General features: G+C 24.9%; 6 protein-coding genes across 6 annotated transcripts; 1 reads left to right on the top strand and 5 right to left on the bottom strand.

Annotated features, from left to right (window-relative positions):
• Positions 1–5965: 5965 nt before the first annotated feature.
• Positions 5966–6223, bottom strand: OCT59_029348 (uncharacterized protein; the record flags this gene model as incomplete). Its single annotated transcript, XM_066143344.1, has 1 exon — positions 5966–6223. The coding sequence occupies one exon, from the start codon at positions 6221–6223 to the stop codon at positions 5966–5968; it is 258 nt and encodes an 85-aa protein (XP_065994645.1).
• A 2446-nt stretch (positions 6224–8669) lies between these two features.
• On the bottom strand, positions 8670–8951 carry OCT59_029347 (uncharacterized protein; the record flags this gene model as incomplete). Its single annotated transcript, XM_066143334.1, has 1 exon — positions 8670–8951. One exon carries the CDS (start codon positions 8949–8951, stop codon positions 8670–8672), a length of 282 nt encoding a protein of 93 aa, XP_065994644.1.
• Positions 8952–9303: 352 nt separating this feature from the next.
• Positions 9304–9623, bottom strand: OCT59_029346 (uncharacterized protein; the record flags this gene model as incomplete). The annotated part of the gene is made up of 2 exons (XM_066143325.1): positions 9304–9351; positions 9441–9623. The coding sequence occupies 2 exons, from the start codon at positions 9621–9623 to the stop codon at positions 9304–9306; spliced, it is 231 nt and encodes a 76-aa protein (XP_065994643.1).
• A 75-nt stretch (positions 9624–9698) lies between these two features.
• Positions 9699–10178, bottom strand: OCT59_029345 (uncharacterized protein; the record flags this gene model as incomplete). Its single annotated transcript, XM_066143317.1, has 1 exon — positions 9699–10178. The coding sequence occupies one exon, from the start codon at positions 10176–10178 to the stop codon at positions 9699–9701; it is 480 nt and encodes a 159-aa protein (XP_065994642.1).
• A 3203-nt stretch (positions 10179–13381) lies between these two features.
• OCT59_029344 (uncharacterized protein) lies at positions 13382–14284 on the bottom strand (the record flags this gene model as incomplete). The annotated part of the gene is made up of 6 exons (XM_066143304.1): positions 13382–13467; positions 13535–13594; positions 13676–13711; positions 13787–13837; positions 13912–13923; positions 13993–14284. The coding sequence occupies 6 exons, from the start codon at positions 14282–14284 to the stop codon at positions 13382–13384; spliced, it is 537 nt and encodes a 178-aa protein (XP_065994641.1).
• Positions 14285–19307: 5023 nt separating this feature from the next.
• Positions 19308–20832, top strand: OCT59_029343 (uncharacterized protein; the record flags this gene model as incomplete). Its single annotated transcript, XM_025322957.2, has 2 exons — positions 19308–19561; positions 19644–20832. The coding sequence occupies 2 exons, from the start codon at positions 19308–19310 to the stop codon at positions 20830–20832; spliced, it is 1443 nt and encodes a 480-aa protein (XP_025164887.2).
• Between the last annotated feature and the right edge of the window lie 4904 nt (positions 20833–25736).

The following is a 25736-nucleotide window of genomic DNA, read 5'->3' as shown; positions in this document are numbered from 1 at the left end:
CAATAAATTATTAATTTAACTAAACCATTTGAATTGAATTTGGTTATAATAATCTATTATTAAATCAACAATTTCTTCAATTAATTAACTATAAAATATTGTAAAAATATCATTTTTTTTATGAATTTGAAAATCAAACTATTTATCCAGCGTTCAATTTAATTGAAAAAATCTTCTAACAACGTCGGTCAATTTTCCTACATGTTATATTGATTTTTTTTTAAAAATAATTTTGTAAATATATTTAATATAATATTTTATTTCTTTATTTAATAATAAAAAATTGAAAGAAACAAAAAAAAAATTTAAAAAAAATTTGAGAGGAAAGAAAAAGGATAAAGAAAGAAATCGGTTTAAAAAAAGGAAAAAAAGGAATCTGAAAAAAAAAAAATAAGTACCGAAAAAATTCTGAAAAAAAAGGACAAAAAGAGTGAAAAAAAAAATTCTGATTAAGGTAAAATTTCATTGGATTAGTTGATTGGAATGCACATGGATCGAATAGTTTTTGACCATAAATAGATCAATAATTCAAATTTATTAATATTTTTATGTATCTATAATTAAAAACAGTCTCACTAAAAAAAAATTCGTTAATATCAAAAAAAAAAATTTCATGCGAATTTATTAATCAGAAACAATATCTATTGACTAAAAAAAATCTCTAAACATTGAAAAAGCCGTAGGATATAGTTCCAATCTGATTATAGTCTTGACCCAAACCAAAAAAAAATAAACAATATTTTTTGGGTTATAAAAAGTTCCAAAATTTTGATAAATTCCGATTAAAAAAAAATCCCCTAAAAAAAATCCAATAAAAATAAAACAAAAAAATAAATTTTGGTTAAGTTAACCAAAAGAAACAATAATAATAAAAAGAGGGATAAAAAAATTAATAAAAAAAAGACCAAAAAGGTAGTTTTGGTCTTTACGGTAAAAACTGAGAAAATAAAAAAATTAAGAAGAGCAGAATGACTGCAAATAAAATGCAATTAATAAGAAAAATTATACCTTTTTTTGTTAATATTAATCCATCAGAATAAAAAAAAATCCAGGTTTAAAGATTGGTTGCCGTGGTCAGGAAGGTCCTTAATTATGATATGATGATAAATACGAAATAGATCGGACGCACACTTTTCAATGTTATACAATTCAAATTATTTATACAGGCAGGGTAATCTAAATATGACAAAATTTATTTAATTAGATAGATGAAAAGACGCCGAAATGGCAACTTTTCTCATAAAATAATATGAAAAGACGCTGAAATGGCATCTTTTCTCATAAAATAATATGAAAAAACATTTTTTTTTAAATTTAATCTTTATTAGTATTGCAACATATCAGTAAGGCATCTATCTAAATACAACAACATCAAAAACCAAAACAACTACAAACTATATAAGTGAATCCAATGAATCTAATCCCAGAATAGTTGCATTTTATACACTTTATGCGTGCTAAACAACAGAAGAAGCCCAAAGCTAAACTCGACCCCTGCTGTCAGTACTGTCTAATAATCCAATATCACACCACCAGGAACTTAACTTTGTTTCTTGAAAATTTTTTTACGTGAAATCATGTGACTTGAGAAAAATAAGATCCTGTTAACATCACCTTTCTAACTTTAAATTCCAAAATGTATGAATTGCTTATAATTGCTTGTAATCATTTTGAAACCAAAAATTTTCCATAACAATATATACACTAAAGTATAAACTTAAATGCTTTAAGTTGCAAAGTTCATGTCAAATCTAAAATTGAAAGCTAAATTAGCACAACTTGTATGACTTTATAGCCACCATCTTATTTGTAAAATGACTGACAGAAAAGTTCCAACTACTGTATTTTGAAAACAAAAATAAATAGAATGCTATTTCTTATTATAAATTTCACAGCTCCCCATGAATGAATGAATGATTGTTTACATATATTGTGTTACCAAAACATTAATAGCACATGCATGGATCGTAACTGTCGATCACTTCATGATTTTACTGACATGATATGATACCCATTCGCCCCTTGAGGGACTCAGGAATTTTTAGTATCAAAAATCCTATTTGTCACGTCCTATTTGCAGTGACATAGTAAAGTTGAATATTATTTTATCCTTTATTGAGAATCTAGAATAAAAATATTAAAAAATACAAGTTCATTGTGACCGCTAATGTTGTTATTTTCATGTTTATTATAATATTTTACATTTTATTATTATTTCACGGAAAACTTTTGTCAATTATTACAAAACTATATTTATATATTAAAACATTTCTATTCTTTTTTACGATTGTCACAAAAACATTTTGTATGATCTAACTCATTTCTTTTGTGCATTATCAATATCTTTTTTCTTACACGTTTTGAAAATGAACATGATAATAAGGTAATTATATTAATATGTATATAATTGGCCTTTAAAATCAAATTGTTTAACTCATTTTTCTATTTGAATTAAGATTGGCTATACAAAAAATATACTGTCCCAATTTTCAGCAGAATCTTTTATCAAATTTTTGAAAATCCTATTACGACATTATGCCAAAATTTTTTAAATTGACAATTGTACTGGCTTCCAAAATAAGAAGTAGAAGTGATACCCAGTTTCTAAATTTGGAACAATAATTTGGGAATATCGAAAGAATATAATGAAATCTATAAATATCAATGTGATGTTCATTTTTTTTTTTTGAATAAAGGAATAAGGATTTTTAAAAACATATTTATTTAAAAGCTTTTTTTACATTATATTTTCATATACAGTAACTGAAAATAGCCAATGAAATCTGCAACTTTCTTTTTAATTTAAAAGATTATGTAATTAATATATTTATATCTTTCAAAAATTTTAATAACTTTATTACAATGGGTAAAAAAAATATTTTATTTTTCAATTAAATAAATAAAAATATCTTTGTCTAATAATTTTTTCCAATAAACTTAAATATTTAACATATATATATTTTAACATTTCAAAGAGAATTACATTGAAAATGATAAAATAAAATACTGGTGCTGACTATGAAATAAAGTAACATAATATTATACACAAATACATTTATTAAAAGCCTACATTTTAATGTTGTAATAGGTCAAATTCTTCTTCCTGATACCTGGGTGAAGTTGCTATGATATTTCTGGTTGAACATGAGTAGTATTTGACATTGATGGATTTGGATGTGTATCATCTTGAGGTTTTGAATGACTTTCATTTTTTAATGATCTTACTTCCATTTTTAAATATTCAATGTAACTATCTTTACCTTTTTCAATGAATTCAATAAAACTAAAAAAAAAGTACTAATTATAAAGTCAACTAAGTGAGCGTTATGCAGTAGCTTCACTTCAATAGGTTGGTCTAATTTAACATTTCTCACTTTTCTAAGCTTTTAATCTTTTCATCCTTTTTGTCTAATTCCTTTCTATTTCCATAATAAAAAAAAAGTTTATTTTTCAAAAATAAAAATCCATTATCAAATTATAAAAAAAATGCCAATTATTTTTTCGAGAATGAGTTTTTGAGTCGCTATAATATCATTTTTTATTTCAAGATGAAATTTTTTTAACCATGATTTTTAGGTGTAAAATGAAAAATATCTAGTTTAAGGAATAACTTGTCAATAAAACTTTTTTATCCCTGATTATATTAAAAGAAAATTAAATATTTTACATTAAAATAAAATTTTTATTAATAAGTTGTAAAGAAAAGTTGAGTATTACTAAAAGAAAATCAGGATGGTAGTCAACTTTACAGTATAGACTAACATAAATTGTCTTATAGCACTTTTATAAGTTTGCGTAAAAGATGTAATTTAACTTATTAAAATTCTGAAATGATATTGGTTAGTGATTTTGACGGACTGATATACAGATTAATTATACTTTTTATGTCAAATATTTTTTATAACACAAGCCACTGATTTTTTATAATAATATGTAAGTGATGACTCATAATTATATAAGATAATATGATTGTTATTGTAAAAGATACTTTTATATCAAATAAAATATTTTTTTTGCTTACAAACTTATACTGTAATAATTTTTTGTTATTGATGCGCAGTATAAAGTATTTTTTTTATTAAATCAATTAAAACATCAACAATAGACTATTTTTTACTATTTTTCTATTTTTGCAAGTCCGCAAGAGTTGATTACAAATATTAATATCATTTATACTTTTTATATGAAAAATTTGTGCAACAAAAAAAAAATATTTATACAGTCCTTTTTTCTTTTTTTTTTATTACACATCCTCTTATTCCAAACATCCTCCTATTTCACACATACACATCCACTTATTCTTTCCCTCCTTTAGAGAGAAAGGTAACTAACTTTTTTCGCGCAAATAAATATTTTTATTTTTTTTTTTGCACGAAAAAATAATATCTTCTTATTCTTTTCCTCTTTTAGAGAAAGGTAACCTTTTTTCGCGCAAATAAATATTTTTTATTTTTTTTATGCGAAAAAAATAATATTCTTCCTTTCTATTATTCTTGAGAAAGGTAACAAACTTTTTTTTGTGCGAATAAATATTCTTATTTTTTTATTGCATCTCCAAATCATTGTCATCAAGACCCAGGTTCTATAACAAAATCAACAGGAATTTATTTATCACATTTGGTACATTTGGTGAGTTATTGTGTTTAAATTTAAAAAGTTTAGGCTTTAATTGCAATGAAGGCTTTTTTACGATTTAGTTCATGGGTCTGCTCACGTATGTATATGTCTAAGGTTTTCCAAATTTACTTATAAGCTTATTTGTTGGGATTCTTTGTGAGTCTAGATGAAATCTGGTATATGTGCCTGAGTAAGCGTGGATGAGCGTTCTGATATCAGCCTAGTAATTCAATAACTTATTTATCTGAGTGATCATAGGATAACCTTTCTCTTTATTCTAGATAATTATTCTCCTTGCACAAGAAATCGGATTTAATTTAATTTATCACATTGGTACATTTGGTGAGTTATTGTGTTTAAATTTAAAAAGTTTTGGCTTTAATTGCAATGAAGGCTTTTTTACGATTTAGTTCATGGGTCTGCTCACGTATATATATGTCTAAGGTTTTCCAAATTTGCTTGTGCTTATTTGTTGGGATTCTCTGTGAGTCTAGATGAAATCTGGTATATGTGCCTGAGTAAGCGTGAATGAGCGTTCTGATATCAGCCTAGTAATTCAATAACTCATTTATCTGAGTGATCATAGGATAACCTTTCTCTTTATTCTAGATTATTAGTATTCTCCTTACACAAGAAAATTGAATTTAATTTACCACATTTGGTACATTTGGTGAGTTATTGTGTTTAAATTTAAAAAGTTTGGGCTTTAATTGCAATGAAGGCTTTTTTACGATTTAGTTTATGGGTCTGCTCATGTATGTATATGTCTAAGGTTTTCCAAATTTGCTTATGCTTATTTGTCGGGATTCTTTGTGAGTCTAGATGAAATCTGGTATATGTGCCTGAGTAAGCGTGAATGAGCGTTCTGATATCAGCCTAGTAATTCAATAACTCATTTATCTGAGTGATCATAGGATAACCTTTCTCTTTATTCTAGATTATTAGTATTCTCCTTACACAAGAAAATTGAATTTAATTTACCACATTTGGTACATTTGGTGAGTTATTGTGTTTAAATTTAAAAAGTTTGGGCTTTAATTGCAATGAAGGCTTTTTTACGATTTAGTTTATGGGTCTGCTCACGTATGTATATGTCTAAGGTTTTCCAAATTTGCTTATGCTTATTTGTCGGGATTCTTTGAGTCTAGATAAAATCTGGTATATGTGCCTGAGTAAGCGTGAATGAGCGTTCTGATATCAGCCTAGTAATTCAATAACTCATTTATCTGAGTGATCATAGGATAACCTTTCTCTTTATTTCTAGATTATTATCATCAAGGTTCTCCTTACACAAGAAATCCACCATATATTCGTCTATAAATTCATTAAAAATTTCCGCGCATTATCATCATTTTGGTTCGATAATAAATGAACTGAACGTTGACATTATCAATTCAAAATTCGACTTATTAAGTAATGTCATATCTTTTTCAATCATTTGATTTTTTTTCATTTTGTAATCTAAACCATGGAATTTTTCTTCATCCTTCATTTTGGCCCACACAGGTGATGCTAATTCCATTGCTAGGGTGCGTTCGATTTTTTCTGCTTCACAATGCATATCATGATATGCCTCTGTAAAACACAGAAAAGCATTTTGAAACATTTTTTTAGCGGACTTTATTTTTTTTTTGACGTGGCATTATTTTAAAGAGATTAAAATATTAATCCCGTAATTTTTGTAGTTAATTCTTTTTTTTTTTAATAAAATTTTCTGAATGATTATCGTAACTTATTTGCTTTTATAATTCATTTTTTCCAAGTAAAATATTTCCAAAAGAGCATAAAAATAAAAATTATTATCTCCTTGAAATGCATTTAGAACTGAAAAGATTTCTTTATTCTCTTCTTGAAACGCATTTAAAAATTCTTTCTTTATTCTCTCCTTGAATCGCATTTAGAACTGAAAAGATTCTTTTCGAAAAGCACTAAGAACCGCAAAAAGGTTCATTTTTTTTAAGCTTACATCAAATGACGTTAAATAAATTAATTATCAGAGTAAATGACAGATAAGAAGAATAAAACAACTTCTTTAAGAATTGTAAGCGTTTTTTATTTTACACGTGAATCATTTGTTTATTGTTCATTTGTTTAGCTAAAAAAGATAGATTAATACATTTTTTTTTTTATCCTACTGTATAACGATAATTATTTACTTATTCATTTTTATTTCATTTTATTTGTTATTATTATTATTCGATTTCATGACATCTGTAATAATTGGAAGAATTTATATAAATTTGACTTGCCTATTATTAAATTATCTATGGCGGATGTGGCTTGCTTACTTCTACACATATCGATATTAAGTTACTCGGATCTTGGGTGTGGCTGGAATAGAAACCGATTCAATATTTTAATCGGACACTCGGTCAAATTAAAGCCGTACAAACCGTATAAACATTTTTCATATGGAATTTATGCAAGTGATCATTATCTAATATGCATAATGTAAATTGTTTGTTTCTTAAAAAAAAATTTGATGTAACGGATGATTTTACTTTCAATTTCTGCGCAGGAATCAAAAAAAATAAAAAATAAAAAATAAAAAAAATGAAATAAAAGATAACTTTACTGCATAAATACTGATTAGTTGTTTAAATGTCCCTTCATGTATTCAATATACGAGTACATTTCTTCATTTACCATCTAAATTATTTGAAGAAAGACTTCTTGGCCATGACCATATAACGCTCATAAATGGACATAAAGATGCATAAACGCCGATGCTAATATTTTTTTGAATTTTTTTTTAAACTTTACCATATTTGGTTAATTACTGTACATCTTTATCTTGTTGTATGACAATATTATTAACATGGATTGTACCATAAGATTGTACTGTAAGATTAAAACAAAAATTTATAAAAAACAATGATATCAGATATTATTTTTTCATATAAATTATTTACTGTATCATTTTCAAATAGATTTTTTTTCATCATCTTCTAATTAACTCCGATTAAGTAATTAACCAAACACAAATAATACAATCTTTCAATTTCCCATCCTAAAAAAGTAAAAAGAAATGATAATTCTTGTTCATTATTAAAATACATTAAAATATATTTCATTTTGTTAATTTTAATGATTTTAGCGAAGTGGCTTCCGTATTTTCTTATGTAGTTTTTAATAATTGCATATTCTTTTTTTTCTTTTTCTTGATCGTTCAGCTTTTTTAATCGCTTGATAACTAAATCATTACTTTATGTCGTTTGGAGAAATCTTTGCGTCAAACATCCTAAAAAAATATAACCGTTCATTTCTCGAAATTGTTATATTGGATCCACCTTTTATGAAAATTATTTACATATCTCTTGTTAAGCGGATTCTGGTCTGAACAGTCTTATATTTTTAATTGCGTTTGACTGTTAGATGTTCTGCGTAACCCACTACTTGTTGAATATTAACATAAATTTCATTTACGGCATAAAAAAAATGTCGTACCAATTTTTTCGAATTAAGTCAAATCTTATTGAATTATTAAAATATGAGTTTGGTAATATAGATTTTTTTTTATTCTTGAAAAATTTATTTCGAATATTAAAAGTCATATGTAAAAGAGGATGTATTAATAATAATTGCTGTATAAATAATGATTTTCATCTGCGATTTTGCCCAATAATAACAAATTCAATAATCAAAAGCCTATAGTCAATAATTAATTAGTCAACATTCTTTATATTAACGTTAAGTTTAAATTTAATACAAGGAAACTCTTTTTTTTATAATAGCTCTCTTTATTAGTATCGAAATAAATTGACTTAAAAATTTACATCGTGTCAATAAAGTGCGTATACTCACGTATACTAAACAAACAAACAATGACTAAAAACTTTCAAGTTTCAACTAATCTAATACAAGGAAACTTTTAAAATTTAGAATGAAACAAATATATTGAGATGTCGATTTGTACAGTATCAAATGTAGATTGATACCTTTGATATCTGACACGCGTCATTTGCTGTATCGCACAAACCTTAGTTTATCTTCTCTTTCAGCTCACGTGATTTTGTATCATTGCTGCGTGCGCTTTGGATAGACGAAGAATATTATTCGAGAAACTTTGCAAAATTTTTCTTTATTACTATACCACTCATCCTTATTATGAAATTTATTATATAATCTGTCATAACTATCAAACCAGTTATTGATTTTCCCATAGGTACAGTATCCCATACTTTTAATTTTTTTACAACTAATGACTTGAATTGTTCTTGCGTCTTTATCTCTAGGAAACATACTTTCAAGTCTAAGTTGGCAAACTCCTTATAAAAACTTTCCAAAATTTTGTTAGCATCCTCTTCCCACGTTAAACCTGTATTATTTGACATATTTGTATATGAATTATTAAAATATTTTTGTATTTTGTAAAATATTTCTTCTGTAAATTTTTTTGTACAAAAGATCGTCAGAAAGAGTTCAAAAATCTATCCCAATTTTTTTTTTTTTTTCGTCAGAAGTCATCAACATACAGTTACGAAAATTAAAAAAAGCACAATAAAACAGATTATTTTTTATTTAAATATGAGAAATTTTTTCTCAAAATTAATAATAAATAATTATCTAAGATTTTTTTATTAAATAAAAAAACAAAAGGCATAATTACAATCATTTGGATTTTAGTTTTATAATTTCAATATTTGGCATTTCTTAATACAATGTATAATTATTTATTAGTATTATTTATAACAATACAGTTATAACTCCTGATTTAGAACGCCCTGTCAAGGACTAAGGCAAATATAAAATAAGCAAATAAAATTAAACTACAAGTAAATTATTTGTGTATTTAATCATCTTTTCTTTATAATTTGAAATACTTCATAACCTTCTATTGAAAACAAATCCTCTGTATCTCTTATCCCTCTTTCATAGTATTTTTGTTCACACTGACAATAATTATATTCTTCTGAACTATCACTACTGTTCACAAAAATATCAATATCACGACCAAATGCAGGCCCGACATTATCACCATAACAAACTGCATAATTCACATCCATTACATTACTTAAGATTGAATCTTGGAAATTATTCTTATTTTTAAAAGAAAATATAAAACTATCTCTGGTTTTAACTTATAAACCACTCGATTTCCATTCTAAAGGATTATATCCTCCGATAATTTCTTCCGTTCCTTTTACTTTAATAAATGTTATAGTACAAAGTTTATTATCACATAATTCATGAAATTTTTTAGGAGTGAATCCATCTCTGCTTCCCCTTAAGAGTAATTTAAATTTATATGGCAAATATAATTCTCTTGCATAAGCATATTTGCTTTTAATATCAATTTTATCGATCCATCTTGAAATTAAAGAAGCAATATTTAAACAGACAATTTTCAAATCAATAATTCCATCAATATTTCTAGATCGAGGAAGTAAAATATTATCATTTGGTTCGCTATTAGGATTTAAATATGACTCTAATAACTCTTCATAAAGTTGATGTTTTATAAATTTTTTATAAGGTCGAACTTTTTGAAAGAAATCTTCCGAAGATAAACTAAAAAACCTAATTAAAGGTAAACAATGTTGCAAAGTATTTTTCATCATTTTAAAAATCGTCATCTGACCAAGTTGTAGGATCTAGAAGAAGTGTAGGATTTTTTTCAAGTCCCCATTTTAATACATGATCCCAAATTTCAATTTCTTTCATTTGTAAATCATCTCTTTTAATAAGCGAAACCAAGGATTTTTCTGAAAGCGAGGTAAAATCAAGTGATTTAAATATTTTTTCAGGAAATTTAGTCATGAAATTTGTACAATATTGTTGAAGTTCTAATAAAGAATTGATTGAAAAGCTGCTTGGTGAATAAGTTCAAAATATTGTTCCATCCACTCAGATTTATTTTCAATTAAATATGTTTGCAAATAATCAATTAGTTCTTGAAGTAGTAATTGATCAGCAGCGACCAAAACTTTTAAGATTTCTGAAGGTTCTTGTTCATTTAACAAAATGAAACCACCATAAATGTATCTAAATAATAAAAAATATAATAAATATAAAATATTTAAAATACTAATAAAAATTAGTTAATATAACTTACTTTAAAATAATTTGAAAGGTGTCTGGTGAGATATTCGATAACTTAATATGAGTCAAGACACCATCATCATTTTTTTTGTTGGATAATGTCCGTCGTAAAAATGGAGAACGGTAATACAGAATAATCATATGTGCACGAAATATTTTTACTTTGGATCGTTACCAACTTCAATAGTAATATCATAATATTCATCATCTTTCAAAATCTCGACTTAAATTTGGAAAACATTAAAACATTGCCTAGACATATTTTTCTATTAGATTTGCAACGTGAAAGAGTAAGAGAGTAAATAAAAAAATTTTTTTTGCGAATCCATTAAATGTCGGATGTCGATCAGTTTACAAATTCCGTGACAACTTACCATTTTAAATATTTTGTCCTATCATTACTGTTAAGTAATGCACAGTATATATCTAATTGAAAAATTTTTTAACTCAAGTTCTAATTCTAAAAAATTAAAAGAACTTATTTTCATTTTACTTTATAAACAGATTTGTGATGTTCTATTAAAATCGATTTTGGTATGTCAAAATATCCTGTGACATTCAATCTATCCATAATCATTTTGCAACATTGTATAAGCAAATTTGCTGCTGATATGTAAATTTCACTATTATTAATCATTTCAAGTAAGTTAAACCTGGTTGTTAATTAAAAAAAAATTTTTTTTAAATTGTTTTGATAATTATATTTCGATTTTCGATCGTGAAACAATTTGTACGTGTACGTATTTTCTTCATTTGCAAATAAAATTTTTAAAATTAATACAAACCTTTGCGGCGTAAAAGTTTATAATTACTGAAGATAATCATCCGAATCATCATATGTAACTTGGAAACAAATCCGGCTACCATTTTTTTTATGGATCGTTCTGACGTACGCCATTTACACCTGATGCTTAGTTTAATATAAATTTTTTATATTCTTTCAATTATTCCTGCTCTTTCGAAAGTATATCTTATATTTATTTTTCTGTATTTTCAACAGCTTCAACTATAAAATAATTGTACAAAATTTTAATGCTTGGAGGGTACTGGATGTATACTATATTTCGGTAAATATTTTATTATAGAAATAATATATTATTAAGGTTTGACTTAAATTATAAGCTAAGCTAAAAAGAATTTAGTTATTTGCTGTTCTAACGTTAAATTTATTATTGTTATCTAATAAAAAAATAACCGCGTGAAATTGTCACACTAGTAATTTTCTGAAATTCTTTAAAATATAAATTGTTATAAAGTTGTAAATACTGTATCACTCTTCATAAAAACTATGATTCACTAACACAATTGCCATTTATGTACTGTACATATATATATTTATTTACTTCATATATAATAATAAATTATATTTAGAGCACTCAATATGTACGAACTTAAGTGTAACTTTTAAAGGGTCACAAGCTCAAGCATTACGTAACATTCAGTTAGTATTTGAAGAATAATCGCGATCATGATATCAACGTAAGAAAGAGAGTTAAAATTTATAATTCCAAATTCCTCTCTATCTGTGGAACTTCAACAGAAACTTTATATCAGAGATAATAATCTGATATATTGAGTGTGAATTCGGTTGCTCTAAATATCCAAAATATTTTTAAAAGATAATCGGTAATAAGAAGTGTTTAAAAAGGAAACCATTAATAAATTATCATATTACTAAATATTATTTGTTTATTCAAGTGTATATTTCTATAGACAAAAATTAATCATTATAGTATTAATGATAATTAATATAAGGCTTTGTAAATACCTTAATTCATATGTAAGGTATGACGCTACAGCCTTTGGTAATTTTTGTAATTTAAGATTTGAATATTAGTTAGCTAAATGTCAGCAGTATATTCTCAAATTCAATGATATGTCAAAAAATTTGCGAAATAGTAAAATTTCCGTCATGCTATCATGCTTTAAAATTTTAAATTATTTACATCTTGGTTCGATGACACCATAAGACAATTAAGAGATCCACTTTTATCACTTATATGATATATCACATGACCTTAAAATCATATGATTTTATATTTAAACCAATCATAATTAAGTACTATTTAAATTTCCATTATGTTATGCTAAAAATATCATGTGGCCAAAGCCGAATTAAAATCATATTTTTAAAAGCTTATAATTTTTGATACAAATAATCCGATTTTAATTATCTCAGCGTAGTTAAATTGAGTTTATTAAGAAGTATTAATTAGCGTTGAATTTTTTTTTTAAAAAAATAATTTCTCAATATTTTTTTTATTAACATTTAGATCCTTTATTGGATGTCTAATGGTGTCATCCACTATTCAAAAATTATAATATAATTCATTGATCCGGAACGAAGCGAAGGACCATATCATACTACACGTGTCGGTTTCACAAATACCCTGTTGTCCGATTAAGTAATTACGTGTGTCGGTAAGTAATTTTATTAAATTTTCGCTCCAGATTTAACAACGGTCTCCGTTCCCTAGTATTACCATATTTATATGATGAACTTTAACAAAACTATTCGCTATATACACTTTTATTAAATATTATAATAATGTTTAAATTATAAATTTATTCATATTCTATAATAAATATATTGTACTATACTAATAAATAAATAAAATGAATTATTTAAATTACAAACTAAGAAAATTTGCAAATATTGTTAAATAATCCTAATAAATAAAATAATAAAAAATTCACAAACAAAAATAATAATGGTATTACCCTAATTTAATAAATAGTTAAGATCCATCTTACTCGTAGCATAAGTTCTTTGCATATATTGATATCCAATTTCATGATATTGTATTTCTAAAATTTAAAAAAAATTATATTAATAATGATAAAAAGTAAATATGAAAATTTCAGTAATAATTACCTTCATTATTATTTGAATTGACTTTTTTATTAGAATTATAAGCTAAATCTTTTTCATCATCTATTTTATAGTAATAAATAAGAAAATTGATTATTTGATTTACAGCATTGTAATTAATTATTATAAAAAACGATCTATTACCATTAAAATAACTTCTTTTATTAGATTTTTTTTCTACTTTTTAAAAATAAATGGATTACAAATTAGAATTATAGAACAAAATATATATAATATATTAATTGATAATCTTACCAATAATCATGCCATCTTGTAAATCAAAATCAAATTGTATACTATGGTAAGCTATAAAAATAAAGTTAATATAGTAAAAAAAAAATAACAATATTAATATATGTTAAACATATTTTAATAATTACCATCTTGTTCTACTAAATATATAAAATGAATAATTAATATTATATTGTATAAACTAAAACTGCACAATAAAGAATTCTTACCTTTTGTTGCATTTCTTGGTTCAGGTAAATTTTCAAAATTATAAACTCTACTACTACTAATATTCCAATTACTAGAACTTACACTAAACCTTCCAAAAAAGGAACTATTAGTAGAGCTAGAATTTACATTAAATCTTGTATTTAATTGAGAGTTATTAATATTTATGAATTTACTAATTATTCTTTGTTCATTTTCATTTTGAGTATATACTCTAAGGAGATCTCTAAATTTATTTAAAAGAGTGCCAATATCAGGTCTTTTCATAGGATTAGCATCCCAACATTGTTCCATTAATTCTTTATATTCTAAAGGAGTGCCCGGTATTATTTTTGGTCTCATTCCATTTATTATTTTTATTGCAAGATCATAATCATGTTTTTTAATAAAAGGTGGTTGTCCAGATGAGATTTCCCACATAAGCATGCCAATACTATAAATATCAGATGCAAAAGAATATTTCTTTTTAACAATAACTTCAGGTGCTATATATGAAAGATTACCATATATACTATCTAATGGTATATTAGCTGGTCCACAAAATCCAAGATCACTGACATAAAATCCTTGATTAATTTGGCTAAATAATACATTTCCAGAATGTAAATCTCTGTGAATTGCGTTCTCTTGGTGAATCATTGAAACTGTAGTAACTATATCAGAAATAATTTGAATTCCTTCTTTCCATGTAAGTTTATTATGATTTTGTTGCAAATATTCTCTTAGATTTATATTCATAGGATACATTACAAGCATATAATTTCCATTAAATGGATTTTGAGTTAAACCATAACATCGTACTATAAGGGAAGTTTTGCTACTTATGTGTAAATGAGATATACCCTACAAAAATTAAAAGAAATTGCAATTAAATTTTTTAAAAAAAATTTAAAATACTTTTAATTACTATATATACCTCATCAAACCAACTTTTATTGGCACTTTCAACATTTTCTAATTTTTTGAGCACTACATTTATCCGTCCACATCTTTTTAATTGTTTTTCTTTTGGATCCCATTCTTCATAATTTCCATCAATCCAAAGTGCTGTATAAATTTCAGAACATCCACCTTTAGTTAAGTATTTAATATTTTGCAAATTATTATAAGGAATCCATTCTACTATCATAGCTGGACTAAGTGCTTTTATTTGACATTGTTGTATTAAATTATCAATATCATTATTTCCAGATGTCCAGTTTGAAAAATTTTCTTTTAAATAATTTCGAATACAATGTTCACAATATAATATAGCTAAACATTCATCATGACAATTTTCACAAATTCTTTTTGTTCCTTGATTATTAACAATTTTAAAATAATCAAGAGCGTTATTTAAGTCTTTTACTGCATATGATTTTTCATCCTTTGTAAGAGATTTTTCAGCAAGAACAGTTTGTATTTTAAATACATGTTGTTTTTCTATATTATTTTGAATATTAAAGTCTAATAATGCATATGCTCTATTAATTGCAACTTTAACTATTTCTTTTCGAATAGTAGCCATAATACTGTGATAAAATTTTTAAAATTTTAAAATACAATTTTAAAACATGAAACGATGAACGGAAATAAAATTCCCGAGTTTCACAAAATTTACGTAAACATTCGATCTTCTTAATCACGTGAATTAATAATATAACATTTTGAGAAAAAAATTTTTTATATATAAATAAAAAAATCTTAAATAGGTGTATATAATAAATTGAATCGTTATGGTTACTTCCTAATTCATTCCTTTTCGAATAGTAGCCATAATACTGTGAATAAAATTTTTAAAATTTTAAAATACAATTTTAAAACATGAAACGATGAACGGAAATAAAATTCCCGAGTTTCACAAAATTTACGTAAACAGTCGATCTTCTTAATCACGTGAATTAAAAAATTGTGTAACCGAAAATTAAGAAGAAATTTTTTTAAAATATAACATTTTGAGAAAAAAATTTTTTATATATAAATAAAAAAAATCTTAAATAGGTGTATATAATAAATTGAATCGTTATGTTTACTTCATAATTCATTCTTGTTCGTTCTTGCATAGTTTTATACTTACCAGTTACTGTATTTGTATTTCTCTGATTTGGTAGTTGGTACAATTCACTAATTTTTGTTTATTAATATTGTCTTAAAAAGAAAAATGTTGTTTATAGATACTATTCGAAATCAACTAAATTTTTGTCCATTTTTTCCCTTTTCCGGGTCGCGTTTAACTCACCGACAATTACTTCACCGACAAACATTTCACCGACATACGTTTCACCAACAGGCCGAACAGGGTTATTTCACCGACAAACGTTTCACTGACATATATAAAATTAAATATACAATATCTTTATATGAAATAGGGAATTTTTTGTTAGTAACACGTATTCTTAGTTAGATTTAATAAAATACAAAAAACTACTATTATAGATTTCCTTAGGGGAATAGCACATACTTTTCACAATAGTTTTATTATTTTAATGAAATTTATAATAACATATATAAAAAAAATAAAAAAAATGCAATAGATATGTTATTCTATCTACTAGCCCATCTAAGATGGAAGTAAGTATCAATACTTATTAGATCTAAACTAAATATCCAAAAAAGTTTTTATAATAAAATATCTCATATTCAATATTTATTTTTTATGTCGGTGAAATGATTGTCGGTGAAACATTTGTTGGTGAAATAACCCTTTCGGTGAAACGTTTGTTGGTGATTTTTTTTGGGGTTTTCCAATAACTAGTAATCACATCCGTTAGATATAGTCGTCCAGATATTTAAAAGGTTCGCATAAATTTAATAATATATTTTATTTAGGATCATTTTAACGCTCACCAGAGGTGAAATTCACCGGAGGTGATTTTTTACCGGATCATGTGATTTATAATTATTTTTATTAAAACTCGTTTTTGAACAAAGTACAATTTTTAATTTTTAACATCTCTAATTATAACACAATGCATATATACAGTATAATACATTATTGGTACTAATTGTTAAATAATCAAATGATTTAATAAACTTGAATAGATAATGAAGGAGTGAAGGTAGTGATAAAAGAATGAAAATAATAATGAAAATGTAAAAAGAGTGAAAATGATGATAAGAGAGCAAAAGTAATGATAAAGAAACGAAAATATGATGAAAACATGTAAAGAAACAAAATAGATGATGAGGGAGTGAAAATGATGATGAAAAAACGTAAACAAACAAAATAGATGATGAGGGAGTGAAAATGATGATTAAACAACGTAAACAGATAAAATAGATAATGAGGGAGTGAAAATGATGATGAAAAAACATAAACAAACAAAATAGATAATAAAGGAGTGAAAATGATGATGAAAACACGTAAAGAAACAAAATAGATGATGAGAGAGTAAAAATGATGATGAAAAAACATAAAGGGACGAAATAGATGATGAAAAAACATAAACAAACAAAATAGATGATGAGAGAGTAAAAATGATGATGAAAAAACGTAAAGAAACAAAATAGATGATGAGAGAGTAAAAATGATGATGAAAAAACGTAAAGGGACAAAATAGATGATGAGGGAGTGAAAATGATGATGAAAAAACGTAAACAAACAAAATAGATGATGAAGGAGTGAAAATGATGATGAAAAAAATGTAAAGGGACGAAATAGATGATGAGGGAGCGAAAGTAATGATGAAATAACGTAAAGGGACGAAATAGATGATGAGAGAGTGAAAATGATGATGAAAAAACATAAACAAACAAAATAGATGATGAAGGAGTGAAAATGACGATTAAAAAACGTAAACAGATAAAATAGATGATGAAGGAGTGAAAATGATGATTAAAAAATGTAAAGGGACGAAATAGACGATGAGGGAGTGAAAATGATGATGAAAAAATGTAAAGGGGCGAAATAGATGATGAGGGAGCGAAAATAATGATGAAATAACGTAAACAGACAAAATAGATGATGAGGGAGTGAAAATAATGATAAAAAAACGTAAACAGACAAAATAGATGAGGGAGTGAAAATGATGATGAAAAAATGTAAAGGGACGAAATAGATGGTGAGGGAGTGAAAATGATGATGAAAAAACGTAAACAAACAAAATAGATGATGAGGGAGTGAAAATAATGATAAAAAAACGTAAACAGACAAAATAGATGATGAAGTGAAAATGATGATGAAAAAATGTAAAGGGACGAAATAGATGATGAGGGAGCGAAAATAATGATGAAATAATGTAAACAAACAAAATAGATGATGAGGGAGTAAAAATGATGATTAAAAAATGTAAAGGGACGAAATAGATGATGAGGGAGCGAAAATAATGATGAAATAACGTAAAGGGACGAAATAGATAATGAGGGAGTGAAAATGATGATGAAAAAACATAAACAAACAAAATAGATGATGAAGGAGTGAAAATGATGATTAAAAAACGTAAACAGATAAAATAGATGATGAAAGAGTGAAAATGATGATTAAAAAATGTAAAGGGACGAAATAGACGATGAGGGAGTGAAAATGATGATGAAAAAATGTAAAGGGACGAAATAGATGATGAGGAAGCGAAAATAATGATGAAATAATGTAAAGGGACGAAATAGATGATGAGAAAGCGATAATGATGATGAAAGAATGTAAAAGGAAAGAAGGGATAATGAAGGAGCGAAAGTAATAATAAAAGTATAAAAGAAACAAGGTGAAAGTGATAAGAAAGTGATGATAAAACAAAGAGGAAGCAAAGGGAATGATATAGAGAATAAAAAGAATAAAAAACTGATTAGTACTGTAACTACTGTTTAGTAATAAAAAAACAATAACAATAAAACAGTAAGAAAGCAAATCTTACCTTAAATTCCTTGAAACTATTTGAAATTATTGTTATCTGAAGAAGACGATGTTAGCAAAAAGCAAGCAAAAAAAATAAATAAATCTATTTTCAAAACTAACGTGTAAAAGTATGTAGTACAAAATCACCTGGTGAATTTCACCAGGGTAAAATTAAAAATTTTAATAATTTGCAGATCAAGGTGAAATTCACCGGAGGTGAATGTAAAATTAATCCTTTTATTTAATATAATGCATAAAATATTTTTCTTTCAGCTTCTTTCTGACCCGAATTTTTGGTCCGTCTAAATTTAAAAAACTGTATTCAATAATGTATTAAAAAAAAAAGTTTCATGAAACATGTGAAAATAATTAAAAATAATGAAAATCATTTAGCCGAAATTTTTAAGTCGTACAGAAGATTTAGTTAGCAGTTAACAGTTAACGGTTACACTACATTAACTTATAAATTTCATTCAAATTGTTTAATTTACGACATAAAAAAAAAAAATGTCTACTCAATTTTTTTCGAAATTAAGTCAAAATCTTATTGAATTATTAAAAGATGATGAATATTATGATATTGCAATTGAAGTTGGAGAAGATCCTAACGTAAAAATATTTCATGCTCATACGAATATATTATGTTATCGTTCTCCGTATCTAAGAAGAACTATAGCGACAAATAAGAAAAATAATGATAATGTCTTAACTCATATTAGATTACCAAAAATCTCACCAGAAATTTTTCAAATAATTTTAATGTAAGAATTTTTAAAAATTTAATTTAACGTATCATAATCTTGATTTATATTCAATAACTCTTTTTTTTGTTATATACCATAGGTATATTTATGGTGGCATTCTTTCGTTAAATGGGCAAAACGTTTCAGAAAATTTGGAATTATTGGCTGTTGCTGATCAATTGCAACTTCAAGAATTAGTTGATTATTTGCAAAAGTATTTAATAGAAAACAAATCCATGTGGATTAAACAACATTTTGAACTTACACATAGAACAAGTTTTCAATCCAGTAATTTATTAGAACTTCAACAATGTTGTACAGATATTATGGCAAACACTCCAGAGCAAGTATTTAGTTCACTCGATTTTACTTCACTTCCAGAAAAATCTTTAGTTTCACTTATTAAAAGAGATGATTTACAAATGAAAGAAATTGAAGTTTGGGAAAATGTATTAAAATGGGGTCTTGCAAAAAATCAAACCATTGTTTCAAAACCTCTTGATAAATGGACAGATGATGATTTTAAAACAATAAAAAATACTTTACAGCACTGTATACCTTTGATTAGATTTTATAGTTTATCACCTAAAGATTTCTTATGTAAAATATATCCTTATAAAAAATTACTTGATCAACAACTTTTTGAAAGTTTGTTAAGTTCTTATATGAATCCTGACAGTGAACCAAGTGATAATAACATTTTGCTTCCCAGAAATATAAAAATTGATGAAATTATTGATACAAAAATTGTTAATTTGAATATAATTTCGATTATTTTTAGATGGATTAATAATGTGGATTATAATAGTAAATATTCATATTTGAGAGAGTTATATTTACCATACAAATTTAAATTGATATTAAGAGGAAGCAGAGATGGATTTACTCCTACAAAATTTCATGAATTGTGTGATAATAAATCTAATACAATTACATTTATTAAAGTAAAAGGAACAGATGAAATTCTTGGTGGATATAATCCTTTAACATGGACACCTTCTGGAAGTTATCATCAAACTATGCATAGTTTTATTTTTTCCTTTAAGAGTAAGTGTAATTTAAAAAACGCAATTTTAAGTAATGTAAAAGATATAGATCACACTATAAATAATCGTGTCCTTAATCATGGAATATTTTTTGGTGACGATCTTATGACATGGGGGTCAAATATATATAATGATTATGATCATTTATACTCTAAAAAACTGTATTATGAGAAAAAGATTAGAGATGATGATAAATTTACAATAGAGGATTATGAAGTATTTCAAATTATTACTAAAAATTAAACTAGAATATTATTTCGAGTTTATAGAGATTTACATTCATGATTATGCTAAATTTAACTTTGATGTATACACTTTAATTTTGCTAAAAATGATAATTTGTATTTCACTTATGTGCTTACATAAATATATTTCGTATACTTTTTACTTGTTATAATGTATTCATGAACTTTATATATTATTATTCCCTTATGGTAAGCGTACTACTTGTTTTAGAGTTTAAATATTAAGAATTTTTATCAATAAACAAAATTTTGCGGAACGAATAATAAATTGCAAAATTTTGCAATAACAATATTACTGTAATTGATTAGAAACTAAAATGAGAAATATCGATCTTTGATCAATTTTAATACAGTTATGGAAAACTATCAAATAACTATTTTTATTCAATATTCCTTATAGGACTAGTATTGTTGTACTTTGTAAGTTTGCTAAAAATTTAAAAATAGAATATAAATCGTATATTAAAATATTAATAGTAAAATAAAAATTAAATATGTAAATAAAACGTATTAAATTGTATACTAATTGTATGTAACTGTAAAATAATACTTTATAATTTTTCATGTATAATCCCCATATTTTCGATTTATAAAAAAATATTTGTTATATAAACCATTTTAATAATATTTAATATTTTTTTTATAATAATTACTTTATAATATTCCTAGTAATTCTATTTACATATAACATATAGATTATTCTTTAATATTTTTTTCCTACATTTTTACTAAACCACTTTTATTAAATTGATGTTTTTAATACTATTAACTAATTATAATTTATTAGATAATTTTAATTTATAGCCAAAATATAACGTAAAAATGAATATGAATAAGAATAAAAAAAATGTAGTAATTGCAGTAGACCATTTGATCCACATCGAAGGATGAACCAGTTGAAATAATTATTATATTTATTTATATTTTGAAAGTCCAATTTATGATTATTAAAAGGAATTCTTTTTTAATAAAACAATAGACTCTATCATGGTATTATCTTTTATTTATTTATATTTATTATTTTTCTACATATGCACTAGATTAAATAAAAATAATTTGAATAAATACTAATAATTTTCATCAATTATGTAATTATATAAAAAATTTCCCATACAATTCATTAGCCCTACTAACTAATAGTGATTTTGTAATGGGTTTCTTTGTCGTCCTAAAATATTGTATATTGTTTGCATATTTAATTAATCAATGAATTTTAAAGAATTTCACAAAATGATTCGCCATTAGTAGTCAAATATGTAATTAAAAAACAAACATTAATTAGGCGTTTTGATCAATTTAACCTATTTTTATCTTCCTAATCCGAATTATTGGTACAAGTATTGTATTTGAGATGTATTATTAAACTGATAAAGGTATCTTATTCTTGTATTTTAATTGATAAAAAATGTAGAAATGTAGAAATGTAATTAAAATTTAAAATTTAAATATTTATAAAAATTAAATAAAGATCTTTAATAAGAATTTTTTACAAATTGATTCTTTAAATTATTTTTTAATACATCTGATAAATACAAAATGATTACATTAATAGTAATGGCTTCTCTCAAATATTTCCAGAGAATCGGAATGATTATTTCACACCAGGTTTTTATTTTCAGTATGCATAGCACGATCCTTTATTTTCATACCATTGCATCACATGACGTAAATTCTTTAAATGATCTGCAGATTTATCATTAATTCTGGCCAAATTTAGCCACAATATCAATAAACCCTGAATATATTTCTTCTGTTGAATATCACCAAAAAAAAATTAAGTGACGGATTTAATGTAACTCATTGTTCGGAGCAAATTGTATTTGTAAGGTTTGTTTTATACCCTGCCTAGATGTACTCTTCTGTAAGCACAGTATAAATATAGAAAGTGGCTGTTTAACGCATGTGGCTATTTGATTGCGCCTGAAGCTGTATAAGCTGTATACGAAAGTCCAAATTTTCACATACTTGTTTTATTTATTTATCAACTAAATTTCATAATTGATGCTTAGCTTTAAATAAAATCATAAAGCCACTCGATTATTATACGTTAGAGATTTTTTGTTACTATTATTTAATAACAAACGAAAACTCTTTCAAGATATGTAAACAAGAATTATTATTTAAAAATCTGTCAGACCAATAATGTGACTAGAAGAAAATAAATTTTTTTGTACTTTCATAATTTTGGTATTCAAGTAAAATTTTTATTTGAATTGTAAAAAAGTTAACTTTTTCGTTTTAGCACTACCCCTAAAGTATCCAATAATAATTTGTGAGTTTCAAATAATACTTGTGAGATGTCAGTATTATATAAGGTTATATAAGGTTATCTAAGGGTATACCATATACGTAAACTTGAGGAGCACAATATATTTTAAACGTACTATACAGTATATGGAGTTTATAACATAGTCAGTAAATAATTAATATGAAAATAAGCCACAATTGATAAATAAAAAGCCTAATTGATATTAGTAAATAAAAAGCCCCCTGATTATAAATAATATAAATATTTCTCTCCCTAACTATTTGAATTTTTTTTTCAATTCCCCTTAATCATTTTTTTTTTATTTTCCCAGAATTATTTTTTATAAACTTATCAATTTTTATAATTTAGTTTTTACTCTTATATAAAGTACGGCCATTTAAAAATTTTATCATCACAAATATAAAGTAATATATTTACTCTATAGTTTAAAAAAAAAATATTTATTAATACAAGTATTAAATAATATATGTATCACACAATAGGCCAAATGTCAAATTAAGAACATTAATTATGCTTCAATCTTATGATATTTAGGTCATTTTAAACTATATCATTTTGAAATTTTGAAAACATTCTTTATATTATATAATGAAATGTGAATAATTTAATATCATTAATAATGCAATAAATTCTTCCACTAGTACTTGAAAGTCATATTACCTATTAAAGTTAATGGAAAAAATATTGTGCCAAAATGTCGGATTTCATATAAAAAAAATTTTATTATTTATATTTATTCAAATTATTTTTAGCAAAGTGCAAAAATCAAGATAAAAAATGTTTATTTATTAAAACTGTTTCCATGAATATATTCTGGAGTATTATTGAAAAATATGAGAATACCAGGTTACCATATTGGCAAGACTAAAAGAACTCTGATCATCAAATGGAATTATCTTCTGCAACCAAAAGAATTTTTTCGAAATTTTAAAGTATAATAATTGAAGCCAAAAATTTTTTATTATGGATACAGCTTTAAGAACTACACAAATATCATTTCCGAATAGTGCTTAAAGTGCTGGACTCACGGGTACGAACAGGTCCATTGTATGTACTGAAGAAAGGAGTCTCATAAATGTGTAAGCAATGTCAACAATCTTCGTATCCCTCATACCCCTCGCAACATTCCTCGTCACAGCAGATGGATTCAGAACACGAGCATACAAAAGTTCCAAGCATCCGAGTGTCAAGTATTTATGATGCTGAAATGTATAGAAGTTTTGTCATATATAAGAATTCATATAAGAACAATAAGTCTTTAAGAATAAACTATTGGGTTCTTGCATTATTATTTTTTTAGAAGATTTGAATTTCAGCAGCATAATGTGAAATATATATTAAATTACAAATATGGACAAGATTTATTGTAATCTATTAATATTATTTAACAAATTTTAAAGGAGTGGATGTAATTTAATTTAAACATTTGGTATTTTTAATTAAAATTATTGCAAATGTTTTTTTTTGTATTATAATAATGTGGAAGTACGAAAATTAATGGATAAGATTTCTATATTAAAAACAAACATGTTAATGAAATCACATTGGAAAGTCATCAAGCATGATTTTTTATATAAATTTTTTTGTACAAAAAAGATGCAAAATTTAAAAATGTTTATAGAACAAGATTTTACAACATTTGATGCCCACATCAAACAATGTAGAAGGAAATTCAGTCATAAAAAAGGTTACTTTCATCAGATCATGCACATAAAAGTTTATGGATATGCTAAAGGTTGAATGGAACAAAGAAGAGTTGAACAGACATTTTTAATGAGATGTGAATACTTTATTTAGCACTAAACATGTTATCAATTATTTCTATAAGTGATAATGCAGACATCATTTATCATTATTAATCCTGATGTAATACTGTAAATATTAATTCTGAAATCAATTTTAATTTTCAAGTAAATTATTACAGTATTAACAAGAGTTAATATAACCAATTTCTCAAAATTATTTAAATATAGTAAAGTCTCTTGATTTTTTTTAAACAAAAACAACTATAAAATCGATTCCTAATTGTCATTAATACAGTGAAAAGAGACAGCTTAATCAAAAGAAAAATTAAGGAACATGAAATTAAACTTGTTATGTAGTCGATCATTACACATAATGATCAAATAATTTTTTTAACAAACAACATGAAATAGGCTGGAATCAAATAGTATCTTTATTGGATAATATTTTTTTAAACAATCAAGTAAAAGTTGCAATAACTATATATTTATACTTAGAATTAATAATTAGTAATGAATTATTAAACTAGTAGTAGCTATTTACTATCATTACCCTTTTCTCAAAAAGCCTGAAACAAGGATGGAGAGGTGGATCTCTGGCCAGGATCTCGATCATTCCTTTCATACTAATGATGGCTACAATCTTACGGATTATATTTACAACAACCTAACACAAACAATAGATGACAACAAATTGCAGGATACAAGTGATTATACTACAAATAATGTCTTATCTTTTTCTGATTTAATTATTACAGTTTACTTAACTGTAATAAAATATTTAGCATTACATCCCAAGCACAATAGTTTTTATATAAATATTGAAAAACATCCATAAAGATCCATTAAGACATGTATTAAACTAAAATAGACTTATACCCTTTCTTTAAT

Source organism: Rhizophagus irregularis, chromosome 9 (assembly GCF_026210795.1).
Source record: "Rhizophagus irregularis chromosome 9, complete sequence".
Classification (NCBI taxonomy): Eukaryota; Fungi; Glomeromycota; class Glomeromycetes; order Glomerales; family Glomeraceae; genus Rhizophagus; species Rhizophagus irregularis.
Note: the sequence above shows the minus strand (reverse complement) of the source record. Positions and strands in the feature narration are given on the sequence as shown.